General features: G+C 33.7%; 1 protein-coding gene across 8 annotated transcripts in view; it reads left to right on the top strand.

The window, feature by feature from the left end:
- The window catches only part of LOC122434312 (lysine-specific demethylase 6A-like), a 168,111-nt gene that overhangs the window by 106,872 nt on the left and 34,318 nt on the right, over positions 1–26,921 (top strand). For 4 of the 8 annotated variants that reach the window (XM_043457501.1, XM_043457499.1, XM_043457496.1 and 1 more), the window contains 11 exons: positions 393–519; positions 3,758–3,856; positions 3,977–4,196; positions 4,711–4,845; positions 5,300–5,455; positions 7,039–7,134; positions 7,751–8,134; positions 16,024–16,784; positions 21,401–21,530; positions 23,396–23,501; positions 24,108–24,313. In XM_043457501.1, the coding sequence (XP_043313436.1) occupies positions 393–519; positions 3,758–3,856; positions 3,977–4,196; positions 4,711–4,845; positions 5,300–5,455; positions 7,039–7,134; positions 7,751–8,134; positions 16,024–16,784; positions 21,401–21,530; positions 23,396–23,501; positions 24,108–24,313 (2,420 nt within the window). The remainder of the gene's footprint in view (positions 1–392; positions 520–3,757; positions 3,857–3,976; positions 4,197–4,710; positions 4,846–5,299; positions 5,456–7,038; positions 7,135–7,750; positions 8,135–16,023; positions 16,785–21,400; positions 21,531–23,395; positions 23,502–24,107; positions 24,314–26,921) is intronic. The other 4 variants (XM_043457502.1, XM_043457504.1, XM_043457497.1 and 1 more) reach the window with 3 other exon arrangements.

The following is a 26,921-nucleotide window of genomic DNA, read 5'->3' as shown; positions in this document are numbered from 1 at the left end:
TTTTAGTTTCATTTATTCCTCAGAGATTAACATGGACTTACTAGATTGTTTTCAAAATATTTCAACCTTTAAAGAATAAGTAAATTAATCCTCTTTATACTTTTTGGTTTATAAGTCAAAATTTTATTTTTCAAATTAAATTCAGAAAAGGAGTATCTGTCTGTGACTTCTATGTAATACCCTAGATGTTTTAAGTTTCCCTCTGTTGATTGTATCCCTTTTAGTAAAGTGGATTTTCTTGTAGCTACCTTTGATAGTTCAAAATTTAGGAAAGTTTGATTCAAGATAAGTGAATAAATATACAAGAAGGGTATTTGTGTGCTTCATGATTTTCTTGAGGCTAGAAGAGTGATTGAATCATGGGTAAATGGCTTCCACTTGATTAATTATAGGATGGATGCATCACAATGTGGATCTATTAGGAGACCAAGCCACCAAGGAAAGCTGTGCTATTCAGTATCTCCAAAAGTCATTGGAGGCAGATCCTAATTCTGGCCAGTCTTGGTATTTCCTTGGCAGGTGAGACCATACTCTTGGGTTGTGCTGTCTAGAGATCTAGTTTATAATCTAAAATGTTAATGTTAATCTGTAATACCCTTAGTGGCATTTTATTTTAAAAACATTGTAACAAAGATTTTGGGGAGGTAAATTTGATCATTTTAGATCATTCTGAATTAGGTGCTTTTACTTAGAAATTCTTATTCTACTTATTAGAATTCATTTCACATTGTCTTGTGACTTGAATTATTACTAGTTTTCAAAGAGTTTTAAAGAATTTTGTCACATGTTAATTAGGGTATTGTTTTTCTGTTCAGTGTTTAAATTGTGTTCCCTCTATCATTTTTATCATTTTTAAAATGTATTTAACAGAGAATTCATTTTTATTCTATCTGATGATCATGTATGGCATATTTAAAAGTCTAAACCATTTGAGGTTGGAATTTTCCACTGATTAATGAATGGACTGGATTAGATAAGTCAGTTACCTTTTTTCAATGTTATAAATTTAACTTTAATTGTCTTACTTGGTTTGACTGTAAATTTTGCCCCTTTCTTATTGACATTGGGTTTGTTTATTTATGTAAAGTCTAATTCACATTTAGGTTTTGTGTTAATGTTAGCTTTTAGTGACTTTTTCTTTTAAAAAGGAAGTATACTTATATTTGAGATTATTATTAAAATAACTCCTTTTTAAAAAATTTCATTTTTGATTAATTTTATATAATAATCAAAGTTAGCTACTTTTCAGTATAGAGTTTTTCTAATCTTCCCTAGGCTTGTCAAGAGTCTAGTTTGAGTTCCTTCTCAACTTAGTGTTTTCTCCTCTGCTAAAGATCCTTCGGGATAAGCTGAATCTTTCTTATCTTCCATTTCCATTTGTTGTTATCAGTCAAGCATTTAGTAAATGAAATAAGTGAACTAAGTAGTTCTTGCTTTTGGAGCTAATATAATTTTTACCTTTGTACAATATTTATCTTAATGGGTGATTTTAAAAGAGGTTTATCTTTAGAAAGAGGGATGTGTGACACATAATATTAGGTTTTTTATTAGCACTCCTGCTAATTTAGATTTTTATAAGAATATGACCCAGGATATTTTTTTCCTTTTGACCCAAGATAAAAATCAGTAGCATAATGTCATTTATGTTGTATGTGACTCTTTAGTATAAGGGATCCTTTTGTTGTTTCTGTTTAATCCCAGCCATGTACAATACTTGTAATGAAATATGTTTAAAATCTTCATTTTAGTAAGGGTACACTTGGGAAAGGGCTTAATTGAGGTTATCTGAATTTAAAACAACAATATATGTTCTGTTTTTTGATATTTTTTCTACCAGTATGGACCACAGTCTAGATTTCTCAATTACATGATATTTCTTTTGGACCAAAGATGATCATTTTTTACAGCATTTTTTTATTTTTTAAAGAATATTTATTTATTTGGCTGTCCAGGGTTTTAGTTGTAGCACGTGGGATCTATTTCCCTGATGAGGGGCCAAACCTAGGCCCCCTGCATCGACAGCACAAGGTGTTGTTAGCCACCGAACCACCAGGGAAGTCCCTACTAGACTGCATTTATTTTTATTTATTTATTTATTTTTATTTTTTAATATATATTTATTTTAATTGGAGGCTAATACCTTCACAGTATTATATTGGTTTTGCCATATATTGACATGAATCTGTCACGGGTGTATATAACATTTATTTTTAATGTTAGTTTTTTCCCATAATTTTCTTTTCCCTGCTGCCTTTTGATATGTTGCTTCTAATTAATTGACTTTACGAATAGAAAAGAGAATCACATTTCTGAAAAATGATATTTTAAAGCCTATTGAAGGACTTCCTGGTGCTCCAGTAGGAATCTGCTTGCCAGTACAGGGGACATGGTTTTGATCCCTGGTCTGGGATGATCTCACATGCTGTGGAGCAGCTAAACTAAGCCTATACACTGCAACTAGTGAGCTCACTCACCCTGGAGCTACCTGGATACCACAACTAGAGAGGGACCATAGGCAGCAGCAAAGACCCAGGGCAACCATAGTTAGTTAGATGAAAAAAACTTACTGTAGCTCTGCATGAGGATCTCAATGTCTGTATAATTTATAGAGATTTGATGATCCTAGTATTTGATGATCCTAGTATTTCAGGAACCGTGTGTTACCTCTGTGTCCAAGGCTTTATTTCATATTATTGCTGTTTTGATTGGGATGTGTCTGTTAAATTGAGATAGGGATGTTGGAATACAGTAGTAACACTGGTAATGAAAATGTTAGAGTCTGCCACATGGAGAAAACTTAAAAAATTAGGAATGATCAGACAGCCTTTATACAGTCTTCACAATGTAAATAACATTATGCTACAGATTTTTATCTTGGGTCAAAAGGAAAAACTTATTTTACCCTTTCATGTTGCAAGTAGGGGACATGAATTCAAGGAAGTTTTCTCAAGGTAACATAATAATTAATGTAGCAGAAAGAGCTAAAACCCAGCTTTAGTTTGTGCGTCAGTTCTCTTAACATTAAGTAAGCCAGGAGATACATACAGCATTTGTCTGATCATCAAAATACTCTTTTGTTAAAAAAATTTTTCTGTCAATATTCACACAGTCTCTAATGTCTATCCCTGTTTGCATTATTGTTCCCTTTTTAATTCTGCCTCAAGACTCCAAGGTTGTATGCATTCTTTGTAATTGCTGTCTCTGTCTTTTTTACTGGCCTTTCAGTGTTTGTCAGCCCACAAATGAGCCATTCTTTAGGCTTATTTGTACTCTTTTTTTGTGTGTATTTTGACATTAAATATATCTCAGTTTTGTTTTTCATGAATTAAGAAATGTTTGTCATTGGCATCTTTAAGTTCAGAATGGAAAATTTGGATGTGCCCCTGAGGTCATTATCAACATTTAATTTCTCTTTGTTACTTAGCCCTTATATTCTTGGAATGTAAGAAGCTTGAGTTTAAAGTACGTATAAAAGAGCTCTGTATTTAAGTTTCTTCTAGCAGTGAACAAATTCTGGCTATAATGGTTTGAAAAGAATACATTATATAACATTTGCTAGCAGTCATAAGACAGAAAGTTAATTTAGTAGCCGTTAAAATGTACATTAAAATCACTATGTCTAAGCACATATCTTGATTAACAAGTATTTCCCCTTTCCATATACATAATTTTGTCAAGCTAATATAGTTATTTAAGCATTTGTGGAAACATAAATACATTTAAACTATATATCTGCTTTGTTCCTTGCCTCTTTCAGGTGCTATTCAAGTATTGGAAAAGTTCAGGATGCCTTTATATCTTATAGGCAGTCTATTGATAAATCAGAAGCAAGTGCAGATACCTGGTGTTCAATAGGGTAAGGCTTGTGTGTGTTAAGTTTATAATGCTTTAATTGATATACATGTTTATTGAACTTCATCTATATGCATGTATTAATGTTATACACAGTTTTAATAAACTTTATTTCTCTTTGCAGTGTGCTCTATCAGCAGCAAAATCAGCCTATGGATGCATTGCAGGCCTATATTTGTGCTGTACAATTGGACCATGGACATGCAGCAGCATGGATGGACCTAGGCACTCTCTATGAATCCTGTAACCAACCTCAGGATGCCATTAAATGCTACTTAAATGCAACTAGAAGCAAAAGTTGCAGTAATACCTCCATGCTTACAGGAAGAATTAAAGTTTTACAGGTAAATTCTTGAAGTAGCATATTTTAAAGACATTTCCATAAATACCTGGCAGAGGAGGGTGGCTGGAAAGTTTGTCTAATTTTGTTTTGATGTCAATAATTTATTTCCATAGTTTTGATATTTATGATGATACTACTTTTCACTTTAAGATACTACTATATTGAAAATGTCTTTTGCATCTTTACTTTTTCTGATTCATGTTAATTTGCGTGATTTTATGTGCTATCAACATTTTTAAGTTATAACATTTTGGAGAAAAGAACACAGACATTGTTTTTCACTCTTGCATGAAATTTCACAAGAACGTGTCCAACAGAATTCTGAAAAACAGAACTTAGCTTTTTTCCTATTCTTGAAAGTATGTTTTAGTTATCCTCTTTAGCATATATCTGAAACCCCAGATTTATAACCTGCTTTCTTTAAAAAAATACCTATAAATTGAGGAAGTTTTAGTGGACTTGATCTTACTCAAGTAGTCCTGTGTTAAATTTACTTTTTACATAATTTTTCCTAGGCTCAGTTGTGTAACCTTCCACAAGGTAGTCTACAGAATAAAACTAAATTGCTTCCTAGTATTGAGGAGGCATGGAGCCTACCAATACCCGCAGAGCTTACCTCCAGGCAGGGTGCCATGAACACAGCACAGCAGGTGAGAAGTTGGGTTATCTTCTGTAGGTGCCCAGCTTTAAGGGTTCTGTCCAATCTGTAGTGATCAGATCTAAATTACTACGTGCAGAATTGGCTTTAAAAAAAAAAAATCCTTTCCATTTTACTACTAAGGGATTTTTAGATCAAAGTAAAACTTCCTCTGATACGGGAAGATTCTTGGGGTAGTTTAAAACTTTCGTTTAGTTTTATGATTTCAAAAGGGATTTCTTAAGGGACTTTCATACAGTGTTTCATTTAATTTTTTAAAAAGTAAGTTTTTAAAAATAAGGTACACATTCTCCATTGATGAAATACTTGACTTTGATTTTCAATTAGAATCCATGATGTCTACCTGATGTCTAGTTTTGGAAAGTAACCAGTTCATAAGGTTTTATAATTTGAAGGCATGAATTAAGAATATATAGAACCTTTTTTTTTACCTCTGTGATCCTTAGGCTTACAAAGCTCATCATCCAAATACTGAACCTGTATTAGGCCTCAGTGAAACATCAATTTCACAACAGCCCTTGCCAGTACATATGATTACCTATAGTCAAGTAGATGACCTGTCCAGTCCCGCCAAGAGGAAAAGAATATCTGGTCCAGCAAAGGTATATATAAATTTTTCAGAGAAATGGAAGATTTCAATTAGAAATGAAATTCTAAGTCTTCTGAAGTTGTGCCTGTCTTACATTTTAAACTATTTGTTCCTCAAGAGTGAAAAGGGTTTTTTTTTAAGCTGTTATAAGCAGTATTTTGTATCCTGAAATTGTAGCATCATTTAAGTATAGGAAGTAGGGATAACTTTATGTTCATGAGGCATTTTATTCATTTCCCTGCTTTTCTGAATTTAACATACATTTTTACCACCACTTTGTATGGACACTAAAATAGAGTGTTGAATGTAATGGACAGTCTGTTAGATCTTTGAGTCATGGTTCAGATGAACATACCTTTTAAGAAAGAGTTTAAGAATAAATGACTTTTCAGATGTATAATTTTCCAAATGGGTTATGCATTGATTTTTTTAATGGTTTTAAAACATAAGTTTTGTTTATCTGTAAATATTCCAATTGCTAATCAATTAGTATCTCATGAGTTGTAACTATTAGTGTATGAATTTAATCAAATATTTTTAATTTAAAATAAATTTTCCTGAGAATAGTTCTGAGAACTGGCATATGGTCAAATTGTATCATATACTTCAGTAGAGGAACAAGTTGATTCATGGTGTTTGACACCACAGAAATTACAGGTATGAAATACTCTTTCGACAGTTTTTAATCACATGTTTTAACATAGTGGAAGTAGTAAGCTTTAAGCTTTTGTTGGGTATTATTTCTTAAAATTAAATGGCAATAAATGAAGTTAACATGTATATAAGTGTAATGAGCCTACATTTCCAAAGGTATAGAGATCATAATACATTTTTGTTTTCTACTTTTTTAAAAAGAAGTAATATATTCATATATTTGAAATTTAAGAATTATTAGGAGATAGGGGTGTACAGGTTTTAAAGGGTCCTTAAAGTTCCTGCCTCCAGCTACTTAATTTCTCTTTCTAACAAATATTCAGTATTAGTAGTGTCTTTGTGTTTTTTTTTCCTTTTGTTTCTAGATATAGATATACATGTACAAGAAGATGTGCTGATCTCAGTTTTCTTTTTATCCCTTATACTAATATAGCTTGTTGACTGCTGTATCTTTTCTCCCTGCTCACCTTCTTTAAAGATCTATCTTTGAGATATTTTCATGTATTTTATGGCTGTTTTGTTCTTTATGGCTACATGATGCTACATTTAAAATTTTTTTGGAAGCCTCATGTTGTTTAACTAGACTTCTGTTGTTAGACTTTTACATAATTTCTGCCTGTTATAAATAAGGCTGCCCTTAAGCATTTTTGTTATGACACATTTTATAGTTAAATAGCTTTCCTTTGAATTATAATTTCCTTTCCACATAATGTATTTAATTCAAAACACAAAAATTATTTTCATCAAGTGAATTCTTATTTTTAAAAATCTTTCTTAGCTGTTTGTAAGGACTTCATTTTGGTATTGGTTACATTTGGTTAGAAATCACTGTATGTCACAACACAAAATTGCTTGGTTTGTAGACTTTTAAGTTACAGGTTGCTTGCTAGTGACTTACTTAATTTCTTTGATTTACCTTTGTGTATTTTTAAATTTTTCTAGTACTTGGAACACCTACGCACAGATAGAGATAATTTAAATCCGACACAAAAACTGATGCTGCAACAGTTGGAAAGTCAGTTTGTCTTAATGCAACAAGTATGTATCCCATTTTCATTATAAATGTTTATCATTTATGTTTAGTATTTTTCTTGACTACAATACCACTACAGAATTTGTTAATGCTTATTTCTACTTTTTATGTGTAGTCATTAGAATTTATATATCTGAGCTTTAAATACCACTGGTGGACAGTTCTATTTTTTTTTATAGCTATAAATTAATTTTGAAGACAACAGGAAATATATTTTATGTTTTGTGCATATTTCAGGTGTGTTCTATAGGCTTACTTTTTATTACTTTACAATTAAAGAAAATATACTAAAGTGGAGAAGTTTTTAGGATTATTTTAAAGGATTTGGCATAATTGTAATGGCCATCTGAAATCCCTTACTTCATGATGAGAAATAAAGCCTGTAAATGACTTACTCACTGTTTTCAATTGCTTTCTTTTGCCTGCATACCCTTAATAGGCAAAGGCTTTTTTAAACTATATACTGAAAAAGACTTTGCTTTACCTATATAAACATAGCATTTCATTTCTAAAATGTATGTTTTTTAACCTCGAGAGATTAAATGTTATGATAAAGTTAGGGATGTATTGATAACACAGTTTCAAAGTCACACAAGCAGGTTTTCTTTTTTGTTTTTGAAGATGAGACAAACAGGACAAACTACTGGAATTCCTAATGGGCCAATAGCTGATTCATCACTGCCTACAAACTCTCTCTCTAGCCAGCAACCACATTCTGCTCTACCCAGAGTACCTAGTGTCTCTCAGCCTGAAGTGCACTCTGCTTGTTTTGAAAATCTTTTGTCCAGTGGACCTTTTTCTGCACGCTATATTCTTTCTGGCATCTCAAAACCACTAGGGTGTACAGACACTAATTTGGTAGGCAATAATTACTTAACACGAAGTGGAAATAATGGAAATGTGCCTTATCTGCAGCAAAACACATTCACTCTACCTCATAACTGCACAAACCTGACCAGCAGTACAGAAGAGCCATGGAGAAAACAACTATCTAACTCCACTCAGGTAAAAGAAAGATTAGCTGCTTTACTTGTTAACATAGTAATTTTTCTTTGACTTGTAATTTCTTCTCCTCCAAAAGTATACAGTTTAAGAAATATTATATATTTTTAAACAATTCACAATTATCTCAGGATTTTGTGTTTCAATACTAATACAATGTTGTAAGGTCATCTTTGCACGTGGTAGTTATGTATCTAGTGTAAATTAACATATATATGAATTATGCTAGACAGTCTGAAGGTAAAGAAAAAAAGCACAGACATACAGTGCTTTCACATTCCATTGCTTAATGGAATGAAAGCATCATGGCCATGATTTTAAATTGCAGTTATTTAATATATGCAGATATATCCTGCTTACAGTCAGTACTCTGCTAGCTGTGAAGTATTTATTTTAGTGTGGTAAAAAGCCTAATGAAAAAAGATTCAGTTATGATAAATTACAATAAAATTTGATTTGCACTGTGGAGTAAGTAGCTTAGGAGGGAACTAAGAAGTTACAGTCTCAGTGAACTGAATTTAGAAGAGCAAGTCATATCAAATATGGCTATAGTGCAAACACAAAGCAAACACAAAGGGTCAGGTTTAATTTGTGAAGGGCTTGATGAATCCTAAGAGGAAATGAGAGACATTCAAAGTTTTGATACAGAGGTAGGGATTTCTTGAACAGCTACCTCCTTAAAAGTTAGTAACTACATTTTATATCACTTTAAATGTTTTTAAAAAACTGAGCAGAAATTATGAAAAGTCCCTACAACTAGTCCCCCCACCACTGTTTCCACTAACCTGAAAATACTAGAATGTGATAGAGCCCTATAATTTACATTCTGATAGATTCTTTCTATTGCACATTATATTGATTTTGACAGATGTGTATGATATGCGTCCATCTTCAGTACAAAATAGATTTATAAACATACCCTGTGCACTGTTTATTCCTCCAACCTTCTTTCAATATGTGGAATCAATAGATCTTGTTATTGTGTTTAAGGTTGCTTTTTCTAGAATGTCATATAATTAAAAGCATACAGGACGTTGCCTGTTGAGAATGATGTTCTCTTATCAACATACATTTAGTTTTCTTTGTGTGTTTCCTTGAGATGATAACTATATTTACTTTTGATCAGTTCAATTCAGTCGCTCAGTTGTGTCCAACTCTTTGCAACCCCATGAATTGCAGCACCCCAGGCCTCCGTGTCCATCACCAACTCTTGGAGTCCACATGCAGCAGTGTTCTGTTCTTTGCATTAACTGCACTTTGTTTATCCACTCACTTTGTGTTTGTATAGTTATATGTAAAGGCATTATAAACATTCTTGTGCAGATTTGTATGGACTTAGTTTTTAACTTGTTTAGGTAAAAACTAAAGAGCATGATGAGTGGATCATACTGTAAGAGTACTAATTACTTTCCTAAGAAACTGACAGCTATCTTCTAAAAAGACTTTTATTATGTTCATTGCCTCCCTCAGTGACTGAGGCTTTTGTTTGCTCTAGCTTCTCCTACCAACTGAGAGTTTGTGAGTTTTAGGCAGACTCAAAGTACCACAGAGTGAGTGTTTTATAAACAGCAGACTTTTATTTATCATACTCCTGGAGTCAGAGAAATCCAAGATCAAGCCATCAGCAGATTTTGATGTCTTTTGAGAGCTCTCTTTCTTATTCATAGTTGACTCTCTTCTCATTGTACTTGTAGATTGCAAAAGGAATGTCTGTGGTTTCTTTTATGTATTTGTTCGTTTTGGGCTGTGCTGGGTCTGCATTGCTGCACAGGGTTTTCTCTACGGTGAGTGGGGGCTGCTCTCTAGTTGTGTTGCTCAGACTTCTCATTGAGGTAGTTTCTCTTGTTGCAGAGCACGGGCCCAGTAGTGGTTCCTGGACTCTAGAGCACAAGCTCAGTAGTCATGGCACACAGGCTTAGTAGCTCCCACAGCATGTGGGGTCTCCCTGACACAGAAATCAAACCCATGTTTCCTGCATTGACAGGCAGATTCCTTAGCACTGAGCAATCAGGGAAGCCCTTTGATGGTTTCTTTTATAAGACACACAAATTCCTTTCTTCAAAGCTCCAGCTTTTTTAACCTAATCACCGTTGAAGGCCTTGCTTCCACATACAGTGAAGACTTAATTTCAGCGTTGTATTTTAGGGGATACATTCAGTTGATGATGCTAGTGTTTGGGATTTTACTGATTTAATTAGGGAGGTACTGATGCATCTGTTTTTTGTTGTTTTTTTTTTAATCTAGTATAACCGATGAATTTTGGAGCATGTTCCAGTTCAGTTCAGTCGCTAAGTCATGTCCAACCCTTTGTGACACCACAGACTATAGCTTGCTAGGCTTCCCTGTGCAATAGCAACTCATGGAGCTTACTCAGACTAATGTACAATGAGTCAGTGATGCCATCCGATATGTCATCCTCTGTCTCTTCCCGCCTTCACTCTTTCCCAGCCTCATGGTCTTTTCTAATGAGTCAGTTCTTCTCATCAGGTAGCTAAAGTATTGGAGCTTTAGTTTCAGCATCAGTCCTTGTGGCATCATCAACTCTATGGATGTAGAATTTGTGCAAACCCCAGAAACTAGTGATGGACAGGGAATCCTGGTGTGCTACAGTCCACGGGGTTGCAAAGAGTCACACATGACTGAGTGACTGAACAGCAGTGCCTTTTGTAAATATATTTTCCTAGTCGTCATTTGCTGAAGCTGAAACTCCAGTACTTTGGCCACCTCATGCGAACAGGTGACTCATTGGAAAAGACCCTGATATTGGGAGGGATTGGGGACAGGAGGAAAAAGGGATGACAGGGGATGAGATGGCTGGATGGCATCACTGACTCAATGGCCATGAGTTTGAGTAACCTCTGGGAGTTGGTGATGGAGGCTTGGTGTGCTGCGATTCATTGGAACACGTGTGAGCGGCTGAAGTGACTGAGTGACTGAGTCTTCATTTACCTTCTCATTCTGTTACAGTATCTTTCACAGAAGTTTTAAATTTTAATGAACTCCAGCTTACCAATTCTTTCTCTTATGACTGTGCCTTAGAAAGTATATTAAAAAAAGTTAGCACCATGCTACACAATTTCACCTATATTACCTTCTAGGAGTTCCATACTTCTGCATTTTATATTTGAGTCTAAGGCTCACTTGGAGTTAATTTTTGTGAATGGTGTAAATGTAAATATTTTTTACATGTAAAAATTTTCCTTTTTCTTCTACTAAATAATTTAAAACTGTTTATGTATGTATGTATTTTCAAATGTGCCTTGTCTTTAGTTCTCTGTGCAGGCTTTGTTTAGTTGAAGAGAACAGAGGCTACTGTAGTGGTGGTGCATGGGTTTCTCCTTGTGGTGGCTTCCCTTGTTGTGGAGCACAGGCTTTAGTGCACTGGCTTGGTAGTTGTAGCTCACAAGCTCAATAATTATGGCTTGCAGGATCCAGAGCACACAGATTTCGGTAGTTGTGGTGCATGGACTTAGTTACTTCATGGCATGTGAGATCTTCCTGGACCAGGGATCATTCCTGTGTCCCCTGATCAGCAGGTGAATTCTTAACTGCTTGACCACCAGAGAAGTCCCCCAAATTCTTTTTTCCAATGTGAATTCTCAGAATTTCCACACCATTCCTTGAAAAGACTGTCCCTGCTTCATTTTATTGCCTGTGCTCCATTGTCAGAGATTAGTTGACTGTATTTCTGTAGGTTTATTTGTCTGCTATGTGTTTTGTTCTGTTGATCATTTATCTGTTTCTTTTGTCAGTACCGTGGTGCCTTGATTAATTTAGCTTTATATTAAAATCATTAAATAAACCTGTGTCGATCCTCTAATGTACTTCAGTATTATGTTGGACTTTGGGGGTCTTTTGTCTCTCCTTATTATGTGAGAATCACTTTGTTAAAAATTTGTTAAAAATAACATTGAATTTTTATTTGCTTGCATTGAATCTGTGACTCAAGTTTGTAAGTACTGACATCTTACATCATACTAAGTTTTACTTTTGAAGAATGTGGAAACTCTCTCCTGTTACTTAGTTATTTTTTAATCAATGCTTTGTACTTTTTTTCATATAGGTATTAGATACCTATTTCATTGAATTTTCACTACATATTTCATTTTAGGACAAGTGCTAATGTAGTTTTTATTGTTTAGTCTAAAGCATGTCTGACTCTTGGGACCACATCCTCTCTGATCTTGGGATTCTCCAGGGAAGAATACTGAAGTGGGTTGCTATTTCCTTCTCCAGGGGATGTCTGACTCAGGGATCAAATCTGTGTCTCCTACATTAGCAGGCAGATTCCTTAGAAATTACACCTGTTCATTACTGGTATAGAAATGTGATTGCCTTTTGTATATTAACTGTATGTCTTGCAACATTTCTATATTCTTACTAACCTTTCTTATTAGGTGTCTGGATTCTTTTAATTTCTTCCTGGGCAATTATGTCAGTTTGAACAAAGATCTTCATTTTTTCCTTTTTAATTTTAATCTGTATCCATTTTACATCATTTTCTTGTTTTATCAGTTTGCTTTAGTGTGGTAGATGAAAGAGTGGTGAGAGGGGAACATCCTTGCCTTCTTTTGTATGCTATTGGGGAATGCTTTGAGCCCAACTTAACATAAAATGTTAGCCAGAGGTTTTCTATAAGTAATCTTATTAAGTGGAGGAAGTTCGTCTCTCTTACTATTCAGTGACTGATTTTATCATACAAAAGTATTCAGTTTTGTCAGTTCTTTTGCTGCATCAGTTGTCTTGATCATGTGCTTTTTCTTTTTTAACTTGTGGATGTGTGATGTATTATAATGATTGATTTTTTTAATGTTGAATGAACCTTGCATGCATTGGATAAATCCCATTTGGCCGTAGTCTGTCAATGTCTTTCTGCATAGTTGGATGTGATCTGCTGATACTTTGTTGAGGATTTTTCTTTGGTCTGTAGTTTTCTGTCAGTGTTTTTAGTATTAGGGTAGTCATTATCTTTGACCTCATGGTATATTTGAAAGATTGCATCTGCTTCTATTTTCTGGAACAGGTTGTTGAGCAGTGGCATAATTTTTCCTGAATTTTTGGTGGAACTCTTTATCAGTGACCTCATCTGGGCACTGTTGTGCTTTTTGTTCTGTAAAGTTACTAAATGATTGATTGAGTTTAAATAGTTAAATGCTTATTATCGCTTCCTGTCAGTGTTGTTTTTATTTTCTACTCTTTTGTCTTGCTGATCAGTATAGTTTTTATTAATACTTCTTCATTGTCTTGATCACTGTAACTTCAGAATATGTTCTGAGATTTAGATGATATTTGTATAACATTTTCTTTACATTTATAGTTGATAACTGTGTTTGATTTTTAAAAACACTGCTGTATTTTTTTTAATCTTCATATAATTTTAGGGTCATTATGTCAGTTTGTACCAAAAGTATCCACTGGCACTTAATAGAATTCTGTTACGTGTGTAAGTCAAATTGCTAATGTTTCAACCATGAATATAGTTTCTATGCATTTATTTAGTTCTCTTTTAACTTCTCTCAGTCATCTTTTTCAGTTGTTATGAATAGAGTTGTATCCTTATTTTTGAAGTATTGCCTTAGTTATTTTGTAATTTCTGTTGTGATATCCTGATTTCAAACATTCAGAATTCTGATTTTGAACATTTTGAACATTTTTCAAAGTTTTGGTATTTCTCAGATTATATTTTTGATTCTTGGTATTATTCTGTTTTGTTCAGGGAATATATTTTTTATGAGTTTAATTCTGTTATTGAGACTTGTATTTCTCCTAATCTGTCATGTGAACTATAAAAGGAAACCTATTCTGTCCATATTTAGTGTCGAGTATTGTTGAATACAGAAAGAGGAAGGACCTCACAGAAACAGAAGAGATTAAGAAGTGGCTAGAATACACAGAAAAATTGTGTAAGAAAGGCCTTTTTTACTGGGATAACCACAATGGTGTAATCACTCACATAGACCCAGACATCTTGGAGTGTGAAGTCAGGTGGGCCTTAGGAAACCTCACTGTGAACAACGCTGGTGGAAGTGATGAAATTCCAGTGAGCTATTTGAAATCCTAGAAGATGATGTTCTTAAAGTTCAGCACTCAGTATATCAGCAAATTTGGAAAACACATCTGTAGCCACAGGATTGAAAAAGGTTAGTTTTCATTTGAATCCCAAAGAAGGGCAATGCCAAAGAATGTTCAGTCTACCATACAGTTGCACTCATTTCACAAGCTAGCAGGGTAATGCTCAAAATCGTTCAAGCTAAACGTCAACAGTACAGGAACTGAAAACTTCCAGATGTACAAGCTGGATTAGGAAAGGCACAGGAACCAGAGATCAAATTGCCAACGTCCATTGGATCATAGAGGAAGGAGTAAGGGAGTACCAGAAAAACATCTACTTCTCCTTCACAGACTGCTCTAAAGCCTTTCATGGTGAATCATAAGAAACTGTGGAAAATTCTTAAAGAAATGGAAATACCAGACCACCCAGCCTGTCTTCTGAATAACCTATAAGCAGCTTAAGAAGCAACAGTTGGTACGAGGCATGAAACAAGGAACTGGTTCAGAATTAGGAAAGGAGTACGTCAAGGCTGTATATTGTCATCCTACTTATTTAACTTACATGCAGAGTACATCATGAGAAACGCTGGGCTGGAAGAAGCACAAGCTGGAATCAAGATTGCTGGGACAAACATCAATAACCTTAGATTTGCAAATGACACCACCCTAATGGCAGAAAGTGAAGAAGAACTAAAGAGCCTCTTGATGAAACTGAAAGAGGAGAGTGAAAAGTTGGCATAAACCTCAACATTCAGGAAACTAAAATCACGGCATCTGGTCCCATCATTTCATGGCAAGAAGATGGGGAAACAATGCAAACAGCAAGAGGCTTTCTTTTTAGGGGCTCCAAAAGCACTGCAGATGGTGACTGCAGCCATGACATTAAAAGATGCCTTGCTCCTTGGAAGAAAAGCTGTGACCAACCTAGACAGTATATTAAAAAGTAGAGACATCACTTTACTGACTAAGATAAAGTGACTTTACTGTCTAGTCAGAGCTGTGGTTTTTCCAGTAGTCACATACGGATGTGTGAGTTGGACCATAAAAAAAGGTGAGTGCCAGAGAATTGATGCTTTCTAACTGTGGTGCTTTAGAAAACTCTTGAGTCCCTTGGACTAGAAGGAGTACAAACCATTCAATTTTCAAGGAAAGTGGTCCTGAATATTCATTGGAAGGTCTGATGCTGAAGCTGCAGCTCCAGTACGTTGTCTACCTGATGTGAAGAGCTGACTCATTAGGAAAGAACTTGACTGATGCTGGGAAAGATTGAAGTTATTCCTTGGAAAAAAATTAATAGATTTCATATGCTTTCTTTGAGGATAGCTATTACTTTTCTATTACAGATTCAATATTAATTTTAAACAATTAGTATATACCATTTCCATATTAAATGTAATACATTGTTATGTTTGGTGATCTGGTTTATTTAGCATGTGTTCGTAACTTTAATCAGTAATGACTATATGTATGTTCTTACATATCTGAATTGAGTGAGTCATGTCTCTTTTAATGAAAATGTTTATCTCTGAATTGGACACTAAAATTTCTCAAAGATGTCCATGAAGAATTATGTTGCCACACTAGTAAATGAAATCTGTTATGTAGCCCAGAAATATGATTTTCCCTCAAGGTTACTAACCATTTTAATCATAAGATTATGGAACTTTTAAAAAATGATTTTTATGATTTTGGTCATATTATGTTACACATTTAGTTGTTTAGCTTTTAGTTAACATTTTTAATCCTCAGTGTTGTTCTTTGTGTGCAGTAGGTGTTTGTTTAGTTTTTGGCTGGAACTTACAGTATTGAATTTTAAAAGTCTGTTTTTCTCTTTTTTTTAGGGGTTTAACAAAGGTCAGAATTCACATTTGCCAGAATCTAATGATGAACAGCCTTCATTTTCCACTGATCCTGCCCTCTATCTCCAGGCGGCTAGCACTAATATTCAGACTTCACATAGGATGCTGTCTAGTTGTTCAGTAACACAGGGAACTGCTTTCAATCACCTCTCTCATATTGCTACCTCAGGTGACCAACAAGGCGTTTGTTGTACCAAAGAGAGCACACCTTCAGGAAATAGATCTTTTGTGCCTGAAATAAACAGTCATACTGAAGATAAACCTAATGGCTGTGCTGGTGTCAAGGGACTTTCTAATCGTGTTCAGCAGTTGATGGCAGAACCTATTTGCCGTCCTAACAGTGGAGATTCTACATCACCAAATTTAATTTCAGACAATCCTCAGATCTCTTCCTTGTTGATTGGAAAAGCCAATGACAGTGTGATGACTGGAGCATATGACAAAGTCTGTAGTACTCACCCAGAAGGTCATACAAAGACTAATAATTCTGTTGCCTCTTTACACTCTTCAGTCATTTCTACAGCTGCTCCAAAATCTGCTAACCAGACCACCACCCTTGGTGTTACCAGCATTAGCAGTCCTCATGCTAGGTTACAAACAATTAATGGAAAAGGGCTAGAGAACTCACAGAGCTCTAAAAAGACAAGCCTGTCTATGATTAGCCGCAAACCTGATTCTCAGATTATACCATCAATTTCTGTGTCCATATACTCAAATTCTACAGAAGTTCTGAAAGCATGCAGGTTAGTACGGGAAAGTTTATCACAAATTGAAAATAGTTCATTTCTGACTTGATCAGAAAACTGAAATAATATTTGTATTTTATAAGAAATATAAAAGATAATTACGTAGTCAATTTTTTAAAACAGCTATTTCAAAAGGAACTTTTTATTCCTCAGTATTGTACATAAACTATCAGCGTATTATATATGAAAAGCATTTTCTACAACATACTGTGAGAAGCACATCTTACTAGTATTACTGACTCCTGTTGATTATCACAGTTGTTATCATATTCTCTATGATTGGGGATTGAAACCAGTGAATGGATTAAATTATATTTGATAGAAAATCTGTAAAACTTTATTGATTGTTTTCTTTCTGGCAACATTTTCTGTGATTTTGGAAGAGGTTCTAAACAGGCAGGAGTGACAAGAGAAAGGAATAAAGATTTGAGAAATGTTAATAGACCACCAGTCACTTTAGGAAGTCAAGCTATATTCTATTATTCTTAGAAGAATGGTCCTGAAAAATTTATTTCTTAAATGGATTTCATTGCCTTCAAACAAAAAGACTCAAAAGATGAGAAACACTTTCTTTGATATTGTGAAATTGTATTAATTTCCACATTCTGAGTGGAATGAGTCCACATTCTGAGTGGAATGAGTCTTACTCATTCACGTTTTTTGAAAATACCTTTATTAAGATATAATTGACACACCTTACAATATATCCCTTTAAAATGTGCAGTACAATGGTTTTTAGTATATTTCCATATAATGCACCAACCACCAGCACAATTTTTCAGCAGTGTTATCATCTCAAAAAGAAAACTGTTGTACACATTTTAAAGTAGTGTTTTTATTCTGTTTAAAATCTAGTCTAAAATTAATTATCTTATTTCTCATACTTACATGCTGTATAGAAGAGTAAAACTTGTGTGATAGTTAAAATACCAGGGGTAATGCTTCTGTCTAACTTTCTAAAACATTACATCTGAAATCTGAATAATAATTGGGATTATAATGAAATAAAATAGAACATATATACATTAAATATAAAGCTGAAAATTATTTTTATCTACTTTGACTATTTTAATTCAGGTTTTGAATTTCAAAGATAAAAAAAGAATTATTGCTTAATTACTATGTCTTCTGAAACTGGGAGTCTTTACCTCTCTTCTCTATTGCTGAAACTAAAACATATTTAGATTTTTCAGACACTTTGATTGTCTTTTTAGAAACCATCACCGATCAACCATTGAATATGCGTTACAAAATTCTAAGCTGACACAAGTCTTAAATGTTTATATAGTTTATACTTGCAGTTACTGGGGATAGAATAATAGAGAAATGGAAACAATTGATATTTTTAATCGTATATGAGTAAATTAAGAAATTTTTACCTTTCATAGTGGATTAAACTTTAATTTTCCCATTTTATTTTACAAATTATATATAAGCCTCATTATGGGGTACCTTTTTTAGATTGAATTTTAAGTTCTAAGCCACTAAAAGGACTTGTTTTATTACTAAAAATGTGTAAATTTGTAAGTTGCAAATAACTTCCATACAGATGCATGGTTTTCCAGTAAATTTGGCTGGCAATTTACTAGTGAAAGGATACCATCACCATCTCCAGAGGTTGTAAAGAGAAAAAATAAAGAATAGAAGAGAAAGGAGGAGGAAAGAACATGAATGTCAGGTCTTGAATTGAGGATAAAATTACTCCAGTTTAACACAGCCAAATAGATATGTCACGTGGAGACAATTCCTGTTACCCAGTGCTGATGTGTTCTTTACTGGACTGAATTCTGGTTAATTCAAGGAATCATCAGTTGAGAGGGTTTAATCACTCTGTATAAGAAACTGATTAAGAAAAAAAAAATCTGTATATTAGTTTATCTGTAGAGCACCTCCCATTTTTTTGTATTTAAATGTGTTCAAAAGTAAGTTCACAGTAAGATATTGTTAAGTATGGTATTTTTAAAGTAATTTTTCAGTAATAATACATTTTTGCAACAGTAAGATAGCCTTAGTCTTTCCCACCTCCACTTTTTTCCCCCAACTTCATTTCTTTCCCATTTGGATTTTTATGGTAACTTTTTCTTAGAAGAGCAGTGAAGTCATACCTATGTAGACATTCATGTGTTTTCTGTTGTTCAACCTGTTCTTATGCTTTAGGTTTGATAGGTATTTTACAAAGGGAAAAAAAGGTATGGTTCCTTTATTTTCAAAAACATTGGTTCTTTTAGTAATAACTTTAGATTCTGATTTGACTAACTCATAGGGACATACTAATGGATCTTTTGATTTCATTTTACTTTTTGACCAGAGTGTTCTCTTTTGTTATATTTCTTAGAAAAATTTTAAGGGTTATTAAAATTTTAAACTGCCAATGTTTGGTTTCATTTATAACATTTTTGCTTCTGTTAAAATTTTAAAATGTAATTTTAGCATTTAAGTAATTGGCCCAGTTTTGGGTTCCTTGCTCTTGCCTCATGTTTATTTATTTTTTTCTGTTTTCATATTTAATTTTACTTTGAATTGCTTGAGTTTTCTATGTATTCTTAATTTACTTGTTATTAGACTATAAAAGTCCTACAAGCAGAATTACACTGTCTGTCACTCATTTTTCATATACAGGATGGTAAATAAGGTTTTAAAATTTTTTTCAAGTACAATTAAATCCTTGATCCATATGTTAGGGTATTCTAAAATGTTTATATTATATTGTAGTACCTCTCTCACTAGGAAGCAAGTCTTTTATAATCAAACTTAAATCATTTTGTGGAAAGTATAGAGTGACAAACATAATTAAGCATTGAAACCAGTTCCTTTTATTATATAGAGATTGTAATTGACTGTTTTTTTTGTGTGTGTGTGTATGTGTGTTTTTGTAATTGACTCTTATTGCATTGTTCTTAGGAGGATATATTTTCTCCTATATTAGCTTCTAGCATGAATTTTGGTTGTAAAATCAGTTCTGTGGAGTTTATAAATTAGAATCATATTTTTAAATTTAGAAGCTTAAGATACAGGCAACTTGAACCACACAAGTCACTATGCTTTGTGGATGGATAATGAAACCTAGATACTGATTTAACATTTAAACTTAATTGCTAGTTAACTGTAAAATTTTCATGTAATATACATTTGTAAATTATTTAAAAATAGAAAAGTCTGCATTTTAAACTTAGCTTGTAACTATATAAACCCTATCACAGGGAATCCTCTGGTGGTTCAGTGGTTAGGACTGTGCACTTTCTTTGCCAAAATCCCTCTTTGATCCTTAGCCAGGTAACTAAGGCCAAAATAGGCTGTACACACTTCAAACTGTTTTTTATGGCATTTCAAAGTTGATAACTACTGCATCTGAAACTTTAGTTTTCATTAGTTCTACCAAAAAATCCTAAGTTTCAGGCTTTTCTTCCCTTCAGCAGAAGTAAAGCTAAACAAGGAATGGTGATTTTACTTCAACTTGTGTAGTTGTATAATTTGAAATTTTAAATATAATTTGTAATTTGTTTTCCAAAAATACAACTATTTGTTCTGAAGAAACAGTGTATATTATTTTACTTTACAAAATAGAGCTTTTATATTTTTATCTTAAATTTGAATGTTTTAAGAGCTATTTCCTTTTGTATTTTAGTTCATTGATTATATTTCACTTTCAGTGATTGAATGTTAGAAACTTAAATGGATTTCAGAGGTTTGATAGTTTTCTGTATTTGTTTCCTGAGTTTAAAATGTAAGGATTTAAAAATATCCCTTTAATGGTCTTGTACTAAAAAGAGATTTTGAGTTTGGAAGTAGCAGTTACATTTTAAGAATCTGTAACTTAGCAAACATGGTATCTTTCACCGAATGAAAAAATTGAAATCAAGTAGAAATTAAATACAATGTGAGAATGTTTAGCAACTGTTCACATTATTTTAAAAATTATTATTGTCTGGAGTCTTGCTTCATTTTGGGGACCTGTGAGAAAACAAGTTTTGACAATAAAAAACAAATGGTCTTTCTCAGTTTGAAAGCTGTCATGAAGATAATCTGGAAATAAGATATAGGAAAAGAGAAAAATCTTGGTGTGAAAGTATATAAAGATTATATAAACCTTTTTTTGGTTCAGTTTCTTGTTTTAACATTACATGAAGATTATATAAAGGTGAAATACAACAAAAAGTTTGGAGTTCCTATTCTTTTGGTGAGGAAATAAATTGGAAAACTATCAGAAGAAAAGCAACTTTATGAATAATTCATGTTATATGTTTAGATACTATATTTAGCTTTTCTTATTGTATAAGAAATCAAAGTGACTATCTGTTAAAATTAACTCTTCTTTTTTTCTGTATTGAAATGAATATTTTAGAATGATTTTAGTATAAACTTCATCTGCCTAGACAGAGGTTGAGATGGTTGGATGACATCACCGAGTCAATGGACATGCATTTGGGTGGATTCTGGGAGTTGGTGATGGACAGGGAAACCTGGCCTGCTGTGGTTCATGGGGTCGCAAAGAGTTGGACACAGCTGAGCGACTGAACTGAGCTGAACCTAGAGCTTCAGATTTTTCTCTTGTTTTAATCTCCTGTTTTTACAATCATTGCATAACCGATATATTTCTTTTAATTGTTTTCTAGGAACTTAGATAAAAATGGCTTGTCTAATAGTCACAATTTGTTGGATAAATGTCCACCTCCAAGACCACCAACTTCTCCATACCCACCATTGCCAAAGGACAAGTTGAATCCACCCACACCTAGTATTTATGTAAGTCTTCTTGCTAATTAGTTATAAGCCAGGTATCTGAACTTGTCTGCCTTTAGATATATTTTTAAGCCAATGCAAATCTTCTTAGAGAAAATCACATTTTTTCTGTAAAGTTGAAAGCTTTGGAAGACCATGTTTGTGTCCTAGAGGATAACAAACAGCATCTCTCAGACTAAATATGGTCTACTACTTCTTTTTGTAAGTGAAGTTCATTGTGTCATAGTCATATTCATTTATTTATATGTTATCTGATTGCTTTGCACTTGGTCAGCAGCCTTAATTAGTTGCAAAAGAGAATAGTTCATAAAAGAAAAAATACTTAACATTTGTCCTTTCTTAGAAAAGGTTTTGCCACTGGTGTACTCTAGAAAGATTTTTTGAAGAGAATATTTAAATTTAAAGTGTCTGTCACTTAAGGACTGAGATTCTCTACGAGTAGCAGTAGATAATTGTTTTTAATCTTAGTTTTTTGTTTACATGATTCTAAATCTACATTCTGCCATCTTAACGACCTTCATTTTATGCTTCAAATTAAAGCAAAAATTTTTGTAAATGACAGAGTGGTTACGAACATAGAAATTATGATTAGTGCATGTCACTAAAAAGGTTCAGAATAAATAAATCATTAAAAATTTTCAATTTGAAGCTAAATGTTTTTACTTTTTGGGAATTTAGGTCTTTGGTAAAGAAAACTGATTTACGTTAAATCAAAACAATTTCTGTGATTTTTTTTTTTTCTGAAGTGTTGCTGCTGTCCGTCGTCTGTAACCTATCCTGTTGTAAGATAAAAGAAAAATTTTTAAGCTAAAATTTGAAGAGTAAATATTTAGATTGATGTTATGTAAGAGACCATTTTGGAAATCTGGCCCCTTTTTAAACTAGATGCTGAAAGAAGGTTACTTGGCTCAAAATAGCCTGGAGTTAAAAATCCCCTCCAGGTCCCCCCGCCCCCACCATTCTATGCAAAACAAAGAACTCTTTCACCCAAAAAAACATTAAAGTTGTTTACACCCAACTCCCAGCTGGTCCAGCCTCTGGCTGATCTCCAGAAGTCCTTGCCCCAGCCCTTTAAGAGATGACTACTCTGAACAACCTTGCAGAAGAACAGGCCCCCTTAAGACAGTAGCTTTCCACATGTATGTACTTACTGTTTTCTTGGGTAAGTACAGCAGCTTGCTAATCTGACTGCTGCCCCTTCTTGCCACATTAAAGTTTCCTGTAAAGTGCTGGTTTCGTTCTTTTTCTGAACCTTGCCTTCTGTAACTCCCTTATCCTACAGATGCTGTATAAAACCAAATTTTACTCTTAAGTTACCACATTAGTGTACACTGACTTATTGTGAAAGGAAGGGCTAGTTATAAAAATAAAGCTGAACCCCTGAAACTGCACTTTTGGGGATTAAATGCAAACTGGAGATTTATCTTTTTTAGGTGTTATTGAATCATTTTTTATTGTGATAGTAGTCTTTAAAACACTTTCTATATTTAAGTTTATATTTTACTTTTTCCATACCTCTTCTATAAGAATTCTGGAGGTATACTTGGTAAGTACACTTGGGAAATGCTTTTGAATTGCTAACGTTTTTCAGTCTTTTTGTGAATATTGTGATCTAAGAACTTAATAACACCATTTCAGAATTTTTAAATTTAAAGTGTATCTCTTTTAAAGATAAAATTATATAGTGATTTTCTCCTAGTAGAATTTTCCTGAATGGATTAATGCTAAAACACTGTAGTATACAGCACTCAGTGTTAATGGCTAAAGTATATTGTTGATGTAAAAATGCCTGGACAAAAAATGAAAACATATTTCAGAATAGTACTTAGTCATTTTCTGAAATCTAACAAAACATTTCAATTTTACAGTTGGAAAGTAAACGTGATGCTTTCTTTCCTCCGTTACATCAATTTTGTATAAATCCCCAAAACCCCGTTACAGTAATACGTGGCCTTGCTGGAGCTCTTAAATTGGGTAAGTTTTTTTAAAAAGTTGAAACATTTCTCTTACTATCTGTCATTTTTCAAAAAGCTGTCAGAAGCACACTTTTTCTAGATGTTTCCCCCAGTTTTTATTTTCATGGTAGGAAACTATTAAGCCATTTTCATGGTAGAAAGCCACCTTGTTTCTGTTTCTGTCACTTTACCACATTTTTAACATGATGCCTATGTTAGCAATTGACAACTTTTGATAGATTTTTACTTCTTTGTAATTTGGTTTTATCAGGCATCATGAATGACTTGGGTTAGTTGATGGAAGACGTTTTGCAGTGTAAGATGTAGGTAAAATTAGATCCAGAGCCTGTCCCTCAGTTCCTTGTTACAGCTTGTCACAGTGGTTAAGTCTAATGATTCATGGGACTGCTGTGAAAGTTTGGCCCTCATATTTTGCAGGGAGTAGCACATTGAGAATTTGTTTGGCAATACCTCAAGGAAGTCGTATTTCTCTCATATGGCTTGAAGCAGTCTTTAGAGAAATGGATGGAATGTCATAAAGATTTTTTTTTTTAAACAACTTTTGAAATGTTAATTATACCAAAAATAGTTTTATTTTTTTATTACAATTTATTTATTCATATAGATCTAGGGCTTTTCTCTACTAAAACTTTGGTAGAAGCCAATAACGAACACACTGTAGAGGTGAGAACACAGTTGTTGCAACCAGCAGATGAAAACTGGGATCCCACTGGAACAAAGAAAATCTGGCGTTGTGAAAGTAATCGATCTCATACTACAATTGCTAAGTATGCACAGTACCAGGCCTCCTCCTTCCAGGAGTCGTTGAGAGTAAGTGTTTTTTCCTGGAGATTTTTTTTCTAAATTAGATGCAATTGCTTCTCTAACAGTGTATTCAGTTAATATAATTTGGTTTCATAAGTATTACAGTTAACAAAAGATTAAACTATTGCAGGTTTAAATGAGGTTACATTAGCAGCAGTACAGATTGTTAATAGAGAAAATACTGTTTTATAGCATATCCTTATTTTTTAAATGTTTCTATTTAAAATTATAAAGTAAATAGGTTTACATAGTAGTTGCAGGCTGATTTTACTATGAACAATAGTACCTGGGCATTGCTCTCGTTTTTAATTGGTTTGTAAAAAGGCATTTCCATTTCATTTTATCTGAAAGATGCTCTATAAAGAAGTGTTAGTATTCTTTCTGTGTCATTAATAGTGTCTAAATAAAACCACAAAAGAAGCAGAAATTTACAAAAGCATCTAAAAATATTCTTTGCCTTATTCAGTATACTATTGGGGAATTGCTTTGAGACTGACTTCACATATGATTAAATAAAAAGATGCTTACTCCTTGGAAGAAAAATTAGGACCAACCTAGACAGCATATTAAAAAGAGGAGACATTACTTTGTCAGCAAAGGTCCATCTGGTCAAGGCTATGGTTCTTCCACTAGTCATGTGTGGATGTGAGAGTTGGACTATAAAGACTGCTGAAGAATTGATGCTTTTGAAATGTGCTGTTGGAGAAGACTGTTGAGAGTCCCTTGCACTGCAAGGAGATCCAACCAGTCCATCCTAGAGGAGATCAGCCCTGAATATTCATTGGAGGGATTTATGTTGAAGCTGAAACTCCACTACCATGGCCACCTGATGGGAAGAGCTGACTCATTTGAAAAGACCCTGATGCTGGGAAAGATTGAGGGCAGGAGGAGAAGGGGACGACAGAGGATGAGATGGTTGGATGGCATCACCAACTCAATGGACATGAGTTTGAGTAAACTCTGGGAGTTGGTGATGGACAGGGAGACATGGTGTGCTGGAGTCCATGGGGTTGCAAAGAGTCGGACCCAACTGAGCGACTGAACTGAACTGAATGGTTTTCTATAGATAATCTTATTAAGTGGAGGAAGTTCGTCTCTCTTCCTATTCAGTGACTAATTTTATCATACAAAAGTATTCAGTTTTGTCAGTTCTTTTGCTGCATCAGTTGTCTTGATCATGTGGTTTTTCTTTTTTAACCTGTGGATATGAGATGTATTATAATTGATTTTTTTAATGTTGAATGAACCTTGCATGCATTGGATAAATCCCATTTGGCTATAATGTATAAATGTCTTTCTGCATAGTTGGATGTGATCTGCTGATACTTTGTTGAGGATTTTTCTTTGGTCTGTAGTTTTCTCTCAGTGTTTTTAGTAATAGGGTAGTCATTGTCCTTGACTTCATAGTATAGTTGAAAGATTGCATCTGCTTCTATTTTCTGGAACAGGTTGTTGAGCAGTGGCATAATTTTTCCTGAATTTTTGGTGGAACCCTTTATCAGTGACCTCATCTGGGCACTGTTGAGCTTTTTGTTCTGCGAAGTTACTCAATGATTAAATTAAGTTTTAAAAGTTACATGCTTACAGATTATCTCTTCCTCACAGTGTTGCATTTGATAGATTGTGTCTTTCAAGGAATTGGTTCATTTTATCTAGGTTATCATATTTGTGAGTGGAGTGATTCATAGCATTCTTTTGTTATCCTTTAATGACCATGGGATTTGTAATAATGATCCATCTTTTAATTATGTTATTAGTAATTTCTGTCTCTTGGATGGCATCACTGACTCAATGGACATGAGTTTGAACAAGCTCCAGGAGTTGATGATGGACAGGGAAGCCTGGTGTGCTTAGTCCATAAGGTTGCCAAGAGTTGGACATGATTGAGTGACTGACCAGAACTGTCTTGTGTATTTATTTTCCAGCCTAGTTTTATCAATTTTATTGGTCTTTTCAAAGGGACAAGTTTTGGTTTCATTGACTTTTCTCTTTTGACTGTATTTTCAGTTTTCCTGACCTTAATTTTTCTTCATATTCTTTTCTTATGCCCTTCTAATGGATTTATTTGCTCTTGTTTTCCATTTAATTTTCTTGTAGAGTGAAACTTAGATGATTGGTTTCAGATCTTTTCTTTTTCTATTATGTATATTAATTGCTCTGAATTTTGTGCCAATCACTGGTTTGGATGCATTTCCAAATTTACTAACGTTTCTATTTTCATTATAACTCAGTTCAAAATAATTCTTAGCTTTTTTAGAGGGTATTTTCAACAGTATATTGTTTAGTATCAGTGTGTTTTTACATTTTTTATCTTTGTTTGTTTTACTGATTTCTACATTATTTCCATTGTTACCTGATAGGAGGTATTGTATTATGTCTTTACTTTTGAATTTGCAAAGGTGTGCGTAGTGACCTGGAATGTGGTCTCACTGAACATTCTGTGTGAACATCACAGAAACATGCAGTGTTTGATGTAAGAACCCTGAAAGGCACAAACAAAACCTTCTGAGCATCAGGACCTAGGGGAAAGGAGCAGTTGACCACACAAGAGACTGAGCCAGACCTGCCAGTGACCCCATAAGAGATTGAGGCAGACCTGCTTATGGGTCTCCTG

Source organism: Cervus canadensis, chromosome X (genome assembly GCF_019320065.1).
Source record: "Cervus canadensis isolate Bull #8, Minnesota chromosome X, ASM1932006v1, whole genome shotgun sequence".
NCBI classification, from domain to species: Eukaryota; Metazoa; Chordata; class Mammalia; order Artiodactyla; family Cervidae; genus Cervus; species Cervus canadensis.
Note: the sequence above shows the minus strand (reverse complement) of the source record. Positions and strands in the feature narration are given on the sequence as shown.